Below are 20045 nucleotides of genomic sequence, written 5' to 3' on the forward strand. Positions count from 1 at the left end.
CAGTCTTTTTGGTAGAATAAAAAAGCTGATGCTTAAATTCATAAGAATTGCAAGGGCCCCAAATAGCCAAAGAAATCTTGAAAAAGTACAAAGTAGGAGGACTAACAGTAATTTTAAAATGTACTATAAAGCTCCATGGGGTTTTCAAGGCTATGACCTTTTGGAAGTAAATAGCTAGACAGATAAGGTAGATAGGTACGTACATCAGTAGGTAGGTAGATAGATTAGGCTGTTTTTTCCTTTAGCTGTCATTTCCACTTCTGTGAAACTGGCATATTTTTCCTAACTTATTTCTTGTTCTTCACGCGTGTTAACCACGTGTGCATACACTCACTCTGTACCATGTAAGTAACAGAATAAGCATCAAATCCCTAAGTCCAATGTGGACAGTGGTATTCAGATTACACGAGCAGCTAGCTGTTTTTCCCCTTTACACATTAGTATTCACTTTTATAATTAGTGGTGTTGCTCAATTGTATGCACTAAGCAAAATCCGGTTTCAAATCAAGTACTAGTTTTGCTACCTATTTCAGTCATACCCTAGCACAAATGCCTTCAACAACCTGTTTTTGAGGATTCATGTATCCCTCGTTACTGAAGTTTTTGTTAAGACTAAGGTAAAGTAGTTCAAGTAGAGAAAAGCCATTTGTGAACACTTAATATCCATATATTAACCATATGAGATACTTAAATGGGAAATTTAGAATTGCCCCTTCTAGTATTTTTCAATAGATGAATACTTTAACCACCTTCAGGTTGGCTTATGGGAAGGTCAACTTTGTTAAATCCATCATCAAACAGCCCAAACCATTTTTAAAAAATAAAATACATTATTTTTGGAAACTTTTTCAAATTAGCCCTTCTAAGAATACCATGTCATACCCAGTCAGAGGTGTAGCAGACTGGTGCTTGATTAAGGATTACAAAATGATGCCCAGCCTCAAAGCATTAAAAAAAAAGCCACCATTTATATAACAATCCCTGGTCCCCACCCCGTCAGTGCTCTTTAGACTCCACTTGGGTCCATATCCTGGGGAGTAAGCAAGCCCGTCATGTGGGACTCAAGTCTACAACGAAACCAGCCTTCAGTAGCAGACATTAGGGCATTTGCTTCACTACAGGATATTTATTAACAGGTAGCATCATTCATTCCTTTAAATATTCATTGAACTCCTAGACATTACATTGGGGACATACCAATGAACCAGACTACCCACCCCCCACCTCTAAAAACACTGTCCTCATGGAGCTCTTCTAGTGGAGACAGACACGTGAAAAGTAACAGAATAAAGAAATGCAGGGAAAATAGGAAGTGCTGCAGTACAATTTTCAACAGGATGAAACAATAATTAGGGTCTACTAAGGAGACATAGAGCAAGGACCAGGAAGTGAAGGAGCAAGCCCGTGAAAATCTATGGGAAGCATCTTCCAAGCAGAGGGAAATCAAGTGTAAAAGCCCTGAAGCAAGAATGCACCTAGCACATTAAGGAAGGGAAGAGTAGGAGGAGACAACTGAGGGCCAAGATCACATGGGACTTTCTGGGTGAACTGAGCGTTTAAAATACTTTCACAAGAAGGGACGCAGGGAAACCAGATAGGCAATAACAATATCCAGGTGGTAACAGTGGCTTACTTCAGTGATAGCAAGAGGTGGTAAGAAACGTTTAAATTCGTTATATTTTTTATGAATAGTCAAGTATGACCACAAAGAATTTTGGCCTCAGCAACTGGAACAAAACCAAAAACCAAACCCATTGCCATCGAGTCAATTCCGACTTGTAGAGACCCTATAGGACAGAGTAGAACTGCCCTATAGGGTTTCCAGAGAGCAGCTGGTGGATTCAAACTGCTGACATTTTGATTAGCAGCCAAGCTCTTAACCACCGTGCCACCAGGGCTCCCAGCAACTGGAAAGGGGGATAAATTGTTGAGATCAAGAATATCATTTTAGATGTTAAGGATTGAATCTTCTTTCTCAAAAATGTGTTGTAAATCCTAACCTCTATACCTGTGGTTATAATTCCATTTGGGAACGGGTTACGTTAATGAGATAGTAGTGTGTGTCTTGAGTCAATCTCTTTTGAGACTTAAAGGCGCAGACTGAGGAAGCAGAGATAGGGGTAGATGCCATGTCACATGAATAGCACCAAAGAGCCTACGAACAGAAGCTGAAGAGACCAAGATCTTGCCCCAGAGTTGACAGAGAAAGCCTTCCCCTAGAGTCAGCGGCCTGAATTCGGAATTCTCGTCTCCTAAACTGAGAAAGTAAATTTGTTAAAACTACACACTTGTGGTATTTGTTAAAGATAGGTGTTGTTTGAAATGCCTATCTGACATCTAAGCAGAGATGTCCAGCAGGCAGCTGGATAGACAAACCTGAGTTCAGCAGGTACAGGTTAGGAACACAAACCACGAAACTGACTAACGGTATCTAAGGATAAAGATAACTACCAAGGACCGAGCTCTAGGACCCTCCAACACTGACAAAGGTCTGCGATAAGGAAGAACTAGCAAAGGATGGTGGCCAGCGACTTAAGTAAAATGAAGGCTGCAAATAGACCATTGGATTTAGGAACAAAGTCACTCATAATCTTGACAGCAGCCACTAGCTTGAAACTGAGTAAAGTCTAATCACAGTGCATCAAGAAAAGGAAAAATTTGGATTCATATACATCGGTTAACTCTTTCGAGCTTTGCTCTAACGAGGATGAACAGGGTTGTATCTGGAAGGGTGTGAGCACAGGATTTCAATTTGTATGATAGAAGACTCACTTAAGAAAATCTGATGCACTTGAATCATGAGCTTGATTAGGCAAGGACAGGACCTAATGCTCAAGTAGAAAAGTTTGTCATATCACAATTCATCCAGCGACAATAGGGAAAGCAGGATAAATACACACACATAGATGACAAGGCATTAAGGGTTGGAATTTGTGATTTTTTTTTTTTCTCATCTACTTTAAACTGAGCTAGAATGGGCAAGTTGACGTTGGAGGAGAAAGGATACAAAAACCAAATGGATGAGTGGACAGAGGAAATACTGGCACCAGTAACCATCGTTTCCCTAGCCAAATTTCGCTTCATAGTGTAGGTGTACAGTAGGATATTTGATTTATATGTAAATAGAATTATCAGTTCACTTTACTATAAAGAAATCAGCTGCCTTATAGTTGATTCCAAACTCATGGCAACCCCACGTGTCGTAACAGAACTGTGTTCCTGAAAATTTTCAATGGCTAATTCTTCAAAGTAGATCGAGCCTTTTTTTCAGAGGTGCCTCTGGCTGGGCTCACCTGGTTGGCAGCCAAGCAGATGGTTTTCATCACCTCATTTTACTATATATAAACCCCTTGCAGTCAAGTCAATTCTGACTCGTAACGACCCTACAGGACAGAGTAGAACTGCTCCAGGATTTCCAAGGCTGTGAATTTTTTTTCGATTTTATTGTACTTCAGGTGAAGGTTTACAGAACAAAGTTTCTCATGAAACAGTAGTGCACGTGTTGTTTTATGACATTGGTTAACGACCCCACAACATATTAACCCTCTAACTTCTCAATCTTTTTTTTTTTATGGTGAAAATACACATAGCCAAAGATACACCGTTTCAAAAATTTCTACATGCAGTTCAGTGACATTGACTACGCTCTTCCAATTGTGCTGTTATTCTCACTTAAGATGAAGGCTTACGGAACAAAATAGTTTCTCATTTAACAGTTACTACAAATGTTGCCCTATGACAATGGTTAACAATCTCACAACACATCAACAATATCCTTACTCAACCTTCGGTTCCCTATCACCCAAGGCTGTGAATTTTTATTAAAGCACACTGCCACATCTTTCTCCCACAGAGCAGCTGGTGGGTTTAAACCACTAACCTTCTGGTTAGCAGCCAGGCACTTAAACCACTATGGCACCACCATCTTAGTTATCTAATCTAGTGCTGTGCTAAGAGAAATACCATTTAAGTGGATGGCTTTAACAGAAATTTATTCTCACAGTTTAGGTGGCTAGAAATCCAAATTAAGAGTGCCAGCTCTAGTGGAGGGCTTTTTCTCCGTTGATTCTGGTCCTTGTCTCCTTTCAACATCTGTGGGCCTAGCATCCCTTGGAGATCTCCATGCGTCTTGGCATCAATTCTCCCCTGGGCCTACAAAGTTCTCAGCACAGGGATTCCAAGTCCAAAGGATGTACTCTGCTCCCGGCTCTTCTTTCTTGGTGGTACTGCTAACCAAAAGGTCAGTGGTTCGAACCCACTAGCTGCCCCACAAAAGATTTGGCAGTCTACTTCTATAAAGATTTACAGCCTTGGAAACCCTATGGGGCAGTTATATTCTGTCCTATAGGGTCACTATGAGTCAGAATTGACTTGATGGCAGTGGGTTTCGTTGGTTTTGGTTTCTCAACTACTTACCTAAGGGCAATGGGTGAAATCCTTCCTGATCAGGTCAGGAAAGTCTCACTGAAGAAGTGTCAGAACATTTGATTCACCAAACTGTTTTTTTAAAAGAATGTTCAGAAGCACAGCATCACAAATAAGATGTTTTATTTGTCATCATTAAAAATCTGAATTTTAAACAGATTCTTGAACAGGTGGCTCATAGCCATCAGCTCGTTCAACTTTAGCACCTGTCTCATCTCCAGTAGCTTTTCCAGAACTACTACCTTCACCATGAAGCTCCATGAGTTTTCCCACTAAAAGGAAGGAAAACATTTTGTTAGTTATAGCACATCATATTTTGAAACAATGGTCTTCAACACTATGTAGGCATGACAGGAAAAAAAAAAAAAAAAAAAACTTCTCCCCCAATTTTTTTTTTTTTTTTTTCAGGAATCCTGTGAATTTCACTTACATTCAAACTTGGGCTTCTTCAGCATTTTTACTTTTCTAACAAACACATCATGGAGAGGATAAATAGATTGGCAAGCCTTTTCTATGTCTTTTCCAATGCTGTCTGGAATCCTGCAAACCACCAAAAAAGATAGATTAGTTAAAAAAAAAAAAAAAAAAAGTCCTGGTGCTCTGAAAAGAAAGAAGCCTTAGAATAAGCCTACACATGTAAACATGTAACACCCACCTAATTTAGTCCACGTAAGTCCTCATTTAAGATAGTCTATTATTGCCCCTTTACAAGCAAAGGTGAAATGATCTGAATTACATTGCTAGTTAGTGGTAAAATAGCATTGAAGCCTTCTGAGTCCACACCTAACGTCTTTTCCATTACACCCTCTTAGCCAACTATATACTGCATGGGAACATCAGAAAAATTTAAGTTATCACAAGACATTAGTTGGAACCAAAACGTTTTTTTCATCACTTATTCCCATACATTATATAGAGCATTTTTGTTTATTTGGCGTATTTTCTAATCAAGACAAACCCACTTCTCCCTTTAAGTCTCACTGCCATGAGACAGCTTCATCAAAGAAAGAGAAACGAAACCATACCACAATTACTGACGAGCACTTAAAACTCTCTCACTGAAAGAGATATACCAAGGAGGAGTCACAGACAGAATGGAAACATCTGTCTGACTCCACTTTGGGATGAAAGTCAGGGTTGTGTTGTTTGAAGGAAAAAAAAAAAACAAATGACACACTTACAATTTATTGACCACTTCTTTCAAGTCATTTGTCTGCACCTCTCGGGTCATGATTTCCATCATTTTCTTCCGGATTTGGCGGACCTGTTGGTGCTGAGCATAAGACGTCTTCCGAATCTGATTGTTGCGTTTTTTAGTAAAACCAACACAGAAGAGACGAAGCAAATAACCATCGGTAGTCTTGACATCAACATGAGCTTCAATCATGGTCTAGGGAAAACGTTAAATATCACAGACTTTAATACTCTCCCCAATTTTTATCCCTCAAGATCTAATACAGTAAAGCTGGCATGTCAAGTATGCATTACATAAAATATCACAATATTTAAGTATCTAGTTTACAGAATTAACACTCTTTTAAGAATTTACCAAGAACTATCCCCAATTCTCATTATCCCTCATGTCCAATTAAATAAACACCAAGTCCTCTCAACTGTCTCCCCCCCCCAAGAACTTCTCTATCCTCACTATCACTGTATCTCAACTGCACCCCCCACCACACAAGGCTTTAACACCACCTCTCTCCCCCAAAGTAACTGTACTACAACTTGGCAAGATAAGAGAAAAATAGATTCCAAGAGGATCTGTAGGACTCTATTTGGACATCTACATTGTACGTAGTCCATCTTTTTGAAAAATGCATTCTGAAGAGGTAAAGTATTGCTGTAATAACACTGAGTACACATTTTTAAAAAAAAGTCCTCTATGTTTCACCAACATAAAGCCACGCTAAGGATTAAACATTCAATTTCACAGCTAAAATATAATTTTTTAAATCCATAATTAGTAGCCATATTATCGTTTAAATTTACAAACCAAAAACTATCTTAGGTAACAACAAAAACTAAATTGCCTTCTATTTTGTAAATCTTATACCTTAGTTGTTTAAAAAACAAAAAAACAAACAAACAAAAAAACCAACATTACAGCAAAGGGACCTTAAAACAGTTCCAGAAATGAAACAAAAAACCTTAGGGAAATGTCAGAAATAAATGTAACGGTCTAATCAGTATGTATCATCTGGGACCGAAACATTTTGTCATCATTCATTCCCATATAAAAAGTATCACAAAACCGGATGGTTAGCCAGACCAGTACACGTCTAAACCCACATAATCATTCCCATCATAATGCTAATGTTTATCAAGTGTTTTCTATGTATCAGGCAGTGTCCTAAGCATCCTTACAACTCCATCAGATGGTACTTTTATCTCCATTTTTCCAAATGAGGAAACCAAGGCTTCGCCAAAGAGAACGCAACTGGGAAATGGAGTCAAGATTTCAACCTAACATCAGGTTGTCAATATTGCCAGAGATAATCAAAAGACTATCCCAATAAAATTCACTAGAATTTGACGTCCAAAGGTGTCCTGAAGACACACAAAACGCTAGATAGTCCTCAATCAGTCACTAATTCATGCATCAAAAAAACTCATTTTAATGATTAAAAAAAAAACAACAACAAACCTGTTGCTGTCGAGCTCCCATTTTAATAACAGCCCAGTATTAAATGTTGGACACAATTTAAACAGATAAAAGGCCCATTGCTGTTGCTCAAGCTCAGCAGTGCCAAGCCTAGAGTTAGCACTCAACAATAACATGAAACACCCAAAGATTTAAAGTGAAACCTAAACCTCAATTTCATGATGTGTGCCTTCCTATGATTACACCATGACACCACTGACCATACACTTCATAGCACCATACACTCTATGGATATGAACTCACCTGCCATTTTTTGACCATGGAGCACATTTTGTCACGGGTAAGATCCATGCCATGGAAGTTGGTCAGGCAGTTTTTGCCCTGAACATCCTCAGTAATTAGCTTGAATTTTCTAAATGCAACTTCATCGTTCTGCAGATCGGCAAGGCTCACTTCAAAAACACGACCCTTGAGGCCATCAGATGCAATTTCTACAAAACAAGAACCAATTGTCTTATTAACATTAAGAACCATGAAGAAATCAAGCCTACAAAAATAATTTTCATGCATAAAAATTATTGAAAAATTATTTAAGGCCTTAAATATTGTTACCAAATCCATATAGACAGCAATGATTTATTGACAATGCTCATTAGAAGCTCAAATCTATGCACATTTTCTTAATAAATCTAAAAGCACCACCTTACTTCTGCAAGTGGTATACCAAAAACAAGCACCCATAACCAGAAAAACCAAACCCATTGCCATCAAGTCAATTCCAACTCATAGCGACCCCGTAGGACAGAGTAGAACTGCCCCATAGGCTTTCCAAGGAGCGGCTAGTGGATTCAAACTGCCATCCTTGTGGTTAGCATTCGAGTTCTTAAAAAAACCACTGCACCACCAGGGCTCCTAAACAAGCACCACAGGGGCTAAAGCTGCAGTCAAGAGCTGACATTTCACTACAGTCTCCCACTACAGGACCAACAAACCAAAAAGCATGCTACAATATCCACGTCCCAATTTAAGAAAAATACAAACCAATGGTAAGATACTCACTTGTTCCTTGAGTCCTTGTGACTAGTGTTTTCCCAATATTTCTTATATTGAACATAGCTGGTGCCTTCACATCATACCAATCTTTCTTAGAAAATGGATCAACCCTGGATTTTAAAAAAATGCTTACGTTTTACTAGAGATCACGTGATTCTTATTGAGAATTTCGTTTTACTTCTGTCACTCTGATACTTCCCTTAATATTTCCCCTCAGTATTTTAAAGGGCTAAATGGCATTTAGATGCTGCAATAAACTACTTCCCTCACTGGGCAGACCACATACTCTGATATGCCACAAACACGCACCTTCCTCACCCCATCGATTTTTCCACTACACAGGCATTGCCTCCAAGTAACATGCAAGTCTCGTGAACTTTACGTGACCCTTCAGGGGCTCACAGGAGCCTACTACTAAAAGGCTCCAGATTCCACAGATCCCAAACCGAGGTGGGCATGGGGTCACAGATGGAAAAGAATAGACAGTGCCTTCCTAAACTCCAACTACTGGAGCGACAGTAAATATCTGCGGGATTTACGTGGCCAAAGAGCCCACGATAAGGAACACACCGGGCTCGAATGGTGGCGACAATCAGGCTCAAAAGGGTCGCGTGCAAGGCCCAAGAGACCGGGGTAAGGCACCCGTCCCGCCTCCACGCAGCAACTGGACCGGCCAGCCAGGAGTGCACAAACCGAACACAGCCCGCGCAATCCGCCTGGCATCCGCGCCATCCAGCCACGCCGCAACCTAGAACCCACCCGCCGATTCCAGCAGAACGCCAAGAAGCAAGGTTCACAGCAGTTACCACTTACACTTTTTTCTTGGCTCCTTTTTTGCCACCTTTTGTAAGGCGCTTGTTCTTGCCGACTGCCATCCTGCTGCTCAAACAGCCAAAAAGACGGAAGTGCAACTCGCGCGAGAACTTAGGTGTACGGGGCGGGGCCGCCGTTAGCGTGAGCTTCGGTCTCGCGCTATTACGGCCTCAAGAATATTGCGACAACCGAGAGAGACTCTCCTCCGCCTATAGCTGCGACAGCGCCATCGTGTGCGAGGAGACCGCGCAGCATGCTGCGGGCGGCTCCCTGGGAGACTGCGCTATGAAGCCGCAAAAGCAAGCAGTCTGAGGGTTACCTGTGGTCACTGTGGCTCTGACACCGGAAGTAAGTTTCCGTGGAAGGAAACATCCGCTCAGCATCTGTCAAAGCTGAGCTCACGGTTTAACTCTCCAAACCTGTTTCTTCTCGAAAGTATGGGCTTTGGACTTAAACAACAGATCCAGATGCAAATGCTGGTTTCAACAATATTTAGCTTTGAGATCTCTCTCTAAACTGCAGTTTCCTCATCTGTCGAACAGGGATAATAATATCGTCTAACTCATAAGGTTGTTAGTAGGATTAAATAAGCATAACTCTGGAGATACTGGTAGTATTTTGCTCGTTGATATAGGTGCTGGTTAGTCAAGTATGTTCCCTTTTGAATATGCATCAGTCTGCACCCTCATTTGTGCACTTTTCTATATGTATATTTAAAAAGTGAAGTGAGCTCTGCTGATTGTTTCCTTGAGGGACTATGGACCCAATGTTCCCAAATAGTATTTTGATTTTTCAAAAAAAGCTAGAAAACCCTTTTCTTTCCTTTTTTTTTTTTAATAAAATCTCCAAATTTTTCCGTTTTTGCAACTAGTCCAAAAAATTTTTTTTGTAAATTGTATGGGTTTAACAACATATCCTGGCTAAATGTGGCCTGCCAGCTTAAGTGTGCAGCCCCTGGAAAGCTTCTGGCCCATATAGGCTTGGTACTCAGCCAGTGGTATAGGAGTGTCCTTTCCAAACCAATTCCCACTGCCTCCAGCAAGCCTTTAAATCTTATAATCCTTTGTTCTTCTAACCACTACCCTCAGTTTCCTACTACCCCCACCATCCAAGACAGTATTACTAAATCTCTAAACCAATCCTGAAATCTTTCAGTAATTCCATGAACCCCACTTGCCTATTGGATAAAGTCAAAGTCCTTAGCTGGGGCTACAAAACCTGTCTTATCTGGTCTACCCACTTCTACCTTTTCAGCCTCACCACATCTTAGCCTGTACTAATCTGATACTCCTAGTAGCCCTTCACCTAGAATTATTTATAACTTCCTGGACTAAACAGAGAATTTAAATTGCCTCCATTCCTTCGTTTTATCAGCAGGCAAATACCTGTGCATTTTCAAGACAGTTTAAATTCCTTTCTTCTTTCACTAGGAGATTGATTCCCAGACAAATAGACTTTCTCTCATATCAGCTCCCAGAGGACCTAGCACTACCTAACTTGTTACTAACTATTGATTAAACATGTCCCTCTCACTGAGAGCAGGAGGGTACACAGTGGAGTCTTTTTGTTGTTTATTCCCCATCTCTTAGCACATAGTAGGTCCTCAAAATATTTGTTGAATGAACAAATAAAAAGTTAGATGACATCGATAGTGATTCCCAGTCTTTTGGATTTTATGGATCAGTCCAGATTTTCAAAATAATTTTGGAAACTAACACCACTAGAATTTTTAAATTTTGCCAAAATAAAAAATAAAAACAAAAAACAACTGCCATTTACAGTCAGCATCATCTCATTTTAAAGTTACATTTTGACACCCAAAATAAAAAGTAAAAGCAACGAACAAGTCTTCTTAAAAACTCAGTTCTAGGAAATGGAGCCAACATGGTGTCCTAGACAGATGCATCATGCCATCTCTGTGCAACAAAGACCAGAAAAACTAAGTAAAACAGGTAAGAACATCAATCCTGGAACCCCAAGCATCAAATGAAGGGGTAAAGAACTAGATCAAACACAGAATGGAAGAAAAAACTGAAGGAAAACAGAATGAGAGATACGGAGTGGAGGTGCCCTGCCAACTAACACGGCACAGTGTCGACATCTTGGAGCACAGCTAGCAATGACCCCACACAGGGAGTACAAAAAGACAACTTCACGGAGCTCCCAAGAGTAGACACAGCACCCGGTAACCAGAGAAACACGTTTTCCCAACATTCACCCTTCTGCCCTGTACGCCACCCCGACCCCTTCCTGACAGATCATGCTGCACCACTTGCCTAGAGAGCTACTGGATGCCCTTACCCTGGGTCTGCCCCGCCTCCACCTGCCAGCTCCTGCTGCACCATTTTTTAAACTTCCCCTTTCTTCCTTTTCTTTCTCCCTCCCACCTAGCTCCCACCCAGTGTGCCATTTTTTTCTTTCCTCCTTTTCTTCCTCCCAATGACCCCATACCCCACCTCTACCACTTCCTGCCAGGCCACCCCCTGCTGCCTTGGCTACAGAGCACTGGCCTGCCACCAGCCTGGGTCCACACCACCCCCACTCACCTAGCCCTTACACCACCCCCACTGCCTTCCCGCCAGGCCATGCCATGTGGCCTTGGCTAGAGAGCTACCGGCCCACTGCCACCTCGGGTCTGCCCTGCCCCCACCTGACAGCTTCTACTTTTCCATTTTGTTTTTTCTTTTTCCCCTTTCTTCCTTTTCTTTCTCCTTCCCACTTGGCCCCATAGGCCACCTCTGCACCTTCCTGCCGGGCCTTGCTGCACTGCCACAGCTAGAGAGCCACCACTGTGCTTCTTTCTACCTCCCACCTCACCCTATACACCACCTCCCCCCACTCCTGCCATCCCCCAGGTCCACCCTGCCCCACCATCCAGCTGCCTTTTTTTTCCTTTCTCTCTCTTTTCTTTCTTTCCCCCAACCAGCCCCATACACCACCCACCCCTTCCCACTGGCCCTTGCTGTGCCACCATGGCAAGAAGACATTTGGCTCAGGCCTCCTGCCAAACCGGGCCTCCACTGCCCTTACCCTCCCACGACTTGACAAGCTGCTGAATGGTGGGAAGCAAGCCTGTCTAACACCACTGCCTATCTGGTGAGGGGCTGTGAATGCTCCCACACTGCTGGACCAACAAGAGAAGGCAGACACCGCCCACTCAGTCTGCCCTCAGCCACCTCTCTAGACCAGTGTACAGAGAAGTGGGCTCACCCTGTCTGGTGCTGCCCTGCCCATGAGAACCAAAGTGGTAAGGGCTATCATGCCCACAGCCAAGCAAGAAGCAAAGCATGCCAGGCCTGCCCACCCTTACATACTGAAGCAAAACAAAGGAGCAGGACAAAACAAATGAACATACAATCAGTAAATAAAATAATACCTAAATGTCTCAGAGACAGCAGACAATATCAAAACATATAAAAAAGGACAAGATGGCTCCAGCAAGTGACCAAAATAAAGAATCAGATGACTCTGGTAGAAGAAAAGGCAGTGGAACTACCTCATATGGAATTCAAAAGACATATTTAGGACTCTCCAAGAGATTAGGAAAGAGATCAAGGAAAACCCAGACAAAACCAAAGAAAAAATAGACAAAATCATGCCAAACACAGGCAAAACCAAAAAAACATAGCCAAAATCAAGGAAAACACAGACAAAGCAATAGAAGAATTCAGGAAAATAATATAAGAACAAAACATGAAAATAAATAAGCAATTAGAAATTATACAAAAACAGCAAGTAGAAATCCAAACGATGAACAACAAAATTTCAGAAATGGACAACTCAACGGAAGGTTTTAGGAGCAAATTTAAAAGAATGGAAGACAGCATCAGCAAGAATAAAGACAAATCCATGGATGCCACTTTGAGGAAAAACCAGAGAAAAGAATGAAGAAAACTTAATCATGTGGGACAAAATCAAGCAAAAATTTGCACGTGATTCGAGTTCCAGAACGGGGAGAAAATGGAAAACATAGAGAAGGTTACTGAAGATTTGCTGGCAGAAAACTCCCCAAATATCATGAAAGATGAAAAACCAAAAAGCTCCATGAACCCCATATAGGATAGACCCCCAAAAGAAAGTCACCAAGACATGTCATAACCACATTTCCCAAAATCAAACACAGAGAAAGAATCCTAAGAGCAGACTGAGGAAAAAAAAAAAAAAACACGAAGGGGAAACAATAAGACTAGGCTTTGATTTCTTGGCAGAAACTATGCAAGCAAGAAGGCAATGGGATGACATACACAAAACCTTGAAGGAAAGAAAACTGCAAGCCAAGAATAATACATCTTGCAAAACTCTCTCCCAAATACAACGGTGAAACTAGGACATTTCCAAATAAATAGAAATTAAAGGAATTTGTAAAAATCAAACCAAACTTGCAAAAATAATAAAGGGAGTCCTTCAGTTAGAGAACCAACAACATCAGACAATAATCAGAGTCTAGGACACAGCACAGCATTAGCCAGATATCAACCTTGGTAAAGAACTCTCAATAATAAAACAAAGCTAAAAGACTTAAAACGGAAACAGAGACATCAATCTGCAAATGACAACATTGAAACAAAAGGGGGAAATAAATGGTGTAGGTATACAACTTTCAAATGGAGAGAAGGTAAAGCCGATATCAAGTAATCAAAGACTGGTTCAAAGTTAGGAAGATAAGGGTAAATTTCAAGGTAAATACAAAGTTCAGAAACCTACTCATCAGAATTAAAAAGAAGAAAAAGTCTCAGTAAATGCAAAATCTATAATAATGAAAGAAAAGAAAATCCAAAAACAAAAGGAACAGAGCACAGAAAAGTAAGAGGAACAAAGAAAACATCAGCACCACAAAAAAAAGCACAAGTGTGACAGCAATAAACTCACACCTATCAATAATTACACTGATGTAAATGGCTTAAGTGCATCTGAAAACAGAGACTAGCAGAATGAATAAAGAGGCACAACCCATCAATATGCTGTCTACAAGAGACACACCTTAGACACAAAGACATAAATATATTAAAAAAAATCAAAGGATGGAAAAAAATTTATCAAGCCAACAGTAACCGAAAAGGGCAGAGTGGCAATACTAATCTCAGATAAAACAGACTTTAAGGCAAATTCAAGCATAACAGACAAGGAAAAATATTATATAATGATTAAAGGGACAATTCACCAAGAAGATATCATGTTAAATACCTACATACCCAATGACAGGGCTCCAGAATACATAAACTCTAACAGCACTGAAAAGAGAAATAGACGGTTCCACAATAATAGTAGGAGAATTCAACACACGACTCTCAGTAAAGGACAGAACATCTAGAAAGAAACTCAACAAAAATACAGAAGATCTAAAGGCCACAATCAACCAACTTGACCTCATCAATGTGTATAGAACACTCCACCTAACAGCAGCAAAGTATGCATTCTTTTCCAGTGCACACCAAACATTCTCCAGAATAGACCACATTTTAGGCAATAAAGCAAGCTTTAACAGAATCCAAAACATTGAAATAATACACAAACAATGTAAAAAAAACCAATATGTCTATTGTTTAATGAGAAACTAATTTGCTCTGTACACTTTCACCTATAGCACAATAAATTTTTTAAAAAAAGAAATAGTACAAAGCATTCTCTCTGATAACAGCACCATAAAAGTAGAAATCAATAACAGGAAGAGCAAGGAAAAAAAATCAAATACATGAAACCTGAATAACACCTTTGCTTTAGTTATCTAGGGCTACTCTAACAGAAATAAAACAAATGGATGCCTTCAGCAAACAGAAGTTTATTCTCTCACAGTCTAGTAGGCTAGAAGTCCAAATTCAGTGCATCAGCTCCAGGGTAAGGCTTTCTTTCTTTGTTGGCTCTGGAGGAAGGTCCTTGTGATCAATCTTTCCTTGGTCTAGGAGCTTCTCTGCACAGGAACCCTGGGTCCAAAGGATGTGTTCTGCTCCTGGCACTGCTTACTTGGTGGTATGAGGTCCCCCTGTCTCTCTACTCACTTCTCTCTGTTATATCTCAAGACACAACCTAATCTTGTAGATTGAGTCCTGCCTCATCAACATAACTGCCGCTAATCCCAAGTCATTAATATGATGGAGATAGTATTTACAACACATAGGAAGATCACATCAGAAGACAAAATGGTGGATAATCACACAATAGTGAGAATCATGGCCTAGCCAAATTGACAGATATTTTGGGGGGACACAATTTAATCCCTGACAACCTTGCTTAAAAACAACAGGGTAAGAGAAGAAATTAAACAGGGAATATAAAAACTCCTAGAATTAAGTGCGAAGGAAAGCAATCATACTAAAACCTTTAGGACACAGCAAAGGCAGTGCTCAGAGGTCAGTTTATACCAATAAATGCACACATCAAAAAAAGTAGAATGGGTCAAAATCAAAACGTTACCCCTAAAACTCAAACAGAGAACCACAAAAGAGCCACACAGCCACCAGAAGAAAAGAAATAATAGAGATTGGAGAAAAATAAATGAATAAAGAACAGAAAAACAATGGAAAGAATCAACAAGATCAACAGTTAGTTCTTTGAAAAGATTAAAAAAATCAACAAACCATTGGCCAAACTGACAAAAGAAAAACAGAAGGGGAAGCAAATAACCCAAATAAGAAACAAGATGGGGTACATTAAAACAGAACCAACTGAAATGAAAAGAATCAAACAGAATACTATGAAAAATTGTGCTCCAAAAAATTTGAGAACCTAGAGGAAACAGACATGTTTCTAGAAACACACTACCTACCTAAAATAACACAAGCTGAGATAGAAAATCTGAACAGACCCATAACAAGAGAAGAGATTAAAGAGGTAATTTAAAAAAAAAAAACTCCCAACAAAAAAAGTCCCTGGCCTGGACGCCTCCACTGGAGAATTGTGCCAAACATTCAGAGAAGAGCTCACGTGAAAAAACCCATTGTTGTCAAGTGGATTCTGCTTTTTGTCAGGTTATTCCTTAGTAAAAAGATAGCATTTTAGAGAAGTTTGGCCACAAATTGTTTCTTCGAAAAGATCAAAAAAATCGACAAACCACTGGCCAAACTGATCAAACCAGAAGAAAAAGCAAATAACCCAAATAAGAAATGAGATGGGTGACATTACAACCATAACCAACTGAAATAAAAAGGATCAAAACAGAATACTACAAAAAATTGTACCAACAAATTTGAAAGCCTACAGGAAATGGAAAAATTTCTAGAAACATTACCTACCTAAACTAAAACAAACTGAGGTAGAAAGATTGAACAGATCCATAACAAAAGATGAGATAGAAGAGGTAATAATAATAATAATAATAATAATAAAACTAACAAGATAAAAGCCCCGGCATGGCCAGCTTCACTAGAGAATTCTACCAAACATTCAGAGAAGAGCTCACATCAATACTACTCAAACTATTTCATAGCATAGAAAAGGAAGGAATACTCACGAATTCATTCTTTGAAGACAGCATGACGCTGATATCAAAGCCAAACAAGCACACCACAAAAAAAGAAAATTACAGATGAATATCCCTCATCAATATAGATGCAAAAATTTTCAACAACATTCTAGCCAATAGATTTCAATGGTATATCAAAAGAACAATACTTCATAACCAAGTGGGATTCATACCAGGTATACAAGGATAGTTCAACATTAGAAAATCAATCAATGTAATCACCACATAAATAAAACAAAAGAATCACATGATCATCTCAATTGACACAGAAAAGGCATTTGATAAGTCCAACACCTATTACTGATAAAAATTCTCGGGAAAATAAGAATAGAAAGAAAATTCCTCAAAATAATAAGGGGCATTAATAGAAAACCAACAGCCAACATTACTCTCAATGGAGAGCAACTGAAAACATTCGCCCTGAGAACGGGAACCAGACAAGGATGCCTTTATCACCACTCTTATTCATCTTTGTACTGGAAGTCCTAGCAAGAGCAATAAGGCAAGAAAAGGAGATAAAGGGCATTCATATTCATGAGGAAAAAGCAAACTATCCCTATTCATAGATGATAAGATCCTATACATAGAAAACCCCAAAGATTGCACAGGAAAGCTACTGGAACTAATAGACAGATACAGCAAAGTAGCAGGATACAAGATCAACATAAAAAAATCAGTTGGATTCCCTACACCAACAAAGAGAACTTTGAAAAGGAAATCAGGAAAACAATATCATTTATAATAGCCCTTAAAATGATAAAATACTTAAGAATAAATCTAACCAAGCACATAAAAGACCTATACAAGGAAAACTACGAAATACTATTACAAGAAACCAAAAGAGACCTACATAAATGGAAAAACATACCATGCTCATGGATAGGAAATCTCAACATTGTGAAAATGTCAATCCTACCCAAAGTGATCTACAGATATAATGCAATCCCAATCCAAATACCAACAGCATTCTTTAATAAGATGGAAAACTAATCACCAACTTTACCTGAAAGGGAAGAGTTCCCAGATAAGCAAAGCATTATTGAAGAAGAACAAAGTAGGAGACCACACACTACGTGATCTCAGAGCTTACTGTACAGCCACAGTAGTCAAAACAGCCTCGTACTGGTACAATGACAGACACATAGACCAATGGAACAGAGTTCAGAACCCAGACGTAAATCCATCAAACTATGGACAATTGATCTTCAACAAAGGACCAAAGGCCATTAAATGGGGAGGAGACAGTCTCTCTAACAAATAGTGCTGGCAAAACTGGATGTCTGTCTGTAAAAATTAAAACAAAACCCATACCCTACACCATAAACAAAAACTAACTCACAATAGGCCACAGACCTAAATATAAAACCTAAAACTATAAAGATCATGGAGGAAAAAATAGGGACAATGCTAGGGGCTCTAATATAAGGCATAAACAGAAGACCAAACATAACTAAAAATGCACAAACAGCAGAAGACGAACGAGATAAATGGCACCCCCTAAAAATTAAGCACTTATGCTCATCAAAAGACTTCTCAAAAAAAATAAAAAGACAACCTACAGACTGGCAAAAAAAAAATTGGCTATGACATATCTGACAAGGGTCTAATCTCTAAAATTCATCGAAAAATTCAACACCTCAACAACAAAAAGACAAACGATCCAATTAAAAAAATGGGCAAAGACTTCCAGCAACATGGAGCTCTAGGCAGAAGCACCAAACCGTCCCTCCACAGCAAAGATCCGAAAAACTAAGCCAAACAGAGAAAACAGCAATCCTGAACCCCTAAACAACAAATGAAGAGATAAAGAACTCAGCCAAGCACCAAATGGAATAAGAAACTGACAGAGAACAGAGAGCGAGGAGACATATATGGAGAGGTCCCCTATCAACTAATGCAGCACCGATCCGCCGTATTGGACTCCTATCAGAGACCAGCAAATAGAGGGTACAAGAAAGCAGCTTCACAGAGCTTCCAGCAGGAGACAGAACAACCAGTAACTGGTGATATATGCTTTCCCACCCCCACACTTCTTCACCCCCACTCAGCCTCCTCTGCTTCCCATGGCCACAGTCTCTTGGCTGGGAAGTGCCAGCTGCTTGGATTCCACCTGCTCGCACTGGCTGACTCCCTGAGTGCCATTAGTTGGCTGCTAATGTTCTTTTTTCCACTTCTTCTGATTTCTTCCTTACCTCTCACCACCTCCCACTCTTTTCGCTCAAACACCTGGCTCCGTGCACTGTCTTTGTGTCTCCCTGAGGGGCTGTGGAGTTCCGTTTGAGTGTGGAACTGCTTGTCGATCCGTGCTGCCACACTGGTGGGATCCCAGGTTTTTGTTTGTTTGTTTGTTTTGAATTGTTTGTTTGTTTTCTTTTTCTTTTCTCGAGTTGGGAGCCCGTTCTGGCCAGGCAGTGCTGCCCGGCTTGGGACCTACCCTGTCAGCTTGTGCAGACGCACAGAGGGAAGTCAGAGGACATTACTTTTTTTTCATGGGGTTTTTCTTTTTTTTCCGTTTTTTGGGGGGTTTTTCTTCTTCTTTTTGTTTTTAATTTATTTTGTTTTCTTTTCCCTCTTTCTGCCTTTTTGTCTTTCTTCATTACTCAGTTTCTTGTCTCTCTATACCTACCTTATCTTCCTGTCCCCTGAATACCTAGCGCTGAATACCTCTAAGCCTCCTATCCAGGCTATGCTTCAATGCCTGGGAACAACTTCCCCAGACCTCGAGGTCGCACCAGTGGGATCCCTGGGAGCTTTCCTGTTCTTTTTTCTTTCTAATTTTTAATTATTGATTCTTTTCTTTTCTTTTTTTCTTCTTCTTCCCCTTTTTGCTTTTCTCCATTTCATAGTCTCTCATCTCTCCACTCCAATGGCAGCTCCCCTAGCACTCTTTTTTGTATGTATGTTTTTGGCTCCCATTCCTCTCTCCTCTCTCCCATATCCATCTTAGCTCCACACATCGCAATCTCCCCCCTCCATCCTGCCTACCTGTACCATGTGCTTCACATCACACCACCAAGCAGCCCAGGCATGGCCTCCTGGAACCTGCCCTGCACTGATTACCGACCCGCCCTGTGGCTGTAGTAAGTGTCACAAACAACCCATCCCAGCAACTCCTCTTCAGCTAGACCTGCCCTGCTATAACATATCTGAGTGACTGACCCTGCCAATTGGAGAAGGAGGCAAAAAGTATCGTGCCCACAGATGAGCAAACAACAAAGAACACATGGCCCGCGTGCTCAGACATAGCCAAATTTTTAAAAAAAGGATGAAACAAACAAATCTACAATCAATAAACGAGAAAAATAACTACTGAATGCCCCTAAGACAGCAGAAAATATCAAAACATTTACAAAAACTGGACACGATGGTTCCAGTAGGCATCCAAAATAAAACAACAGATGACTTTCCAGTAGAAGAAAAGGCACTAGAAATACCTGATAGGGAATTCAAATCTCTAATACTCAGAATCATCCAAGAGTTGAAGCAAAAAGCAGACAAAAAGGAGGAAAAAATAGACAAATTCATGGAAAAGAGAAACAAATTAATGGAAAATACAGACCAAAAAAATGGAAGAACTCAGGAAAACAATGGAGGAACAAAATGCCAAAATAAATTCACAACTAGAAATTATACAAAAACAACAATTAGAAATCCAAAAGATAAACAACAAGATTCAGAAATGGACAGTGT

The 20045-nt window shown here is 40.1% G+C and overlaps 1 protein-coding gene and 2 non-coding genes across 3 annotated transcripts; all 3 read right to left on the reverse strand.

The window, feature by feature from the left end:
- Nucleotides 1-4531: 4531 nt before the first annotated feature.
- On the reverse strand, nt 4532-9027 carry RPS3A (ribosomal protein S3A). Its single transcript, XM_004378828.2, has 6 exons — nt 8897-9027; nt 8090-8193; nt 7334-7521; nt 5607-5815; nt 4856-4965; nt 4532-4697 (listed from the first exon to the last, which is right to left on the reverse strand). The coding sequence occupies exons 1-6, from the start codon at nt 8956-8958 to the stop codon at nt 4576-4578; spliced, it is 795 nt and encodes a 264-aa protein (XP_004378885.1). The 5' UTR covers nt 8959-9027; the 3' UTR covers nt 4532-4575.
- Nucleotides 5258-5325, reverse strand: LOC111821025 (small nucleolar RNA SNORD73). The gene has a single exon (XR_002824511.1). It is a non-coding gene; the product is annotated as a small nucleolar RNA SNORD73 (small nucleolar RNA).
- On the reverse strand, nt 6584-6656 carry LOC111821024 (small nucleolar RNA SNORD73). The gene has a single exon (XR_002824510.1). It is a non-coding gene; the product is annotated as a small nucleolar RNA SNORD73 (small nucleolar RNA).
- Nucleotides 9028-20045: the final 11018 nt, after the last annotated feature.

This window comes from Trichechus manatus, unplaced genomic scaffold (assembly GCF_000243295.1).
Source record: "Trichechus manatus latirostris isolate Lorelei unplaced genomic scaffold, TriManLat1.0 scaffold00059, whole genome shotgun sequence".
Classification (NCBI taxonomy): Eukaryota; Metazoa; Chordata; class Mammalia; order Sirenia; family Trichechidae; genus Trichechus; species Trichechus manatus.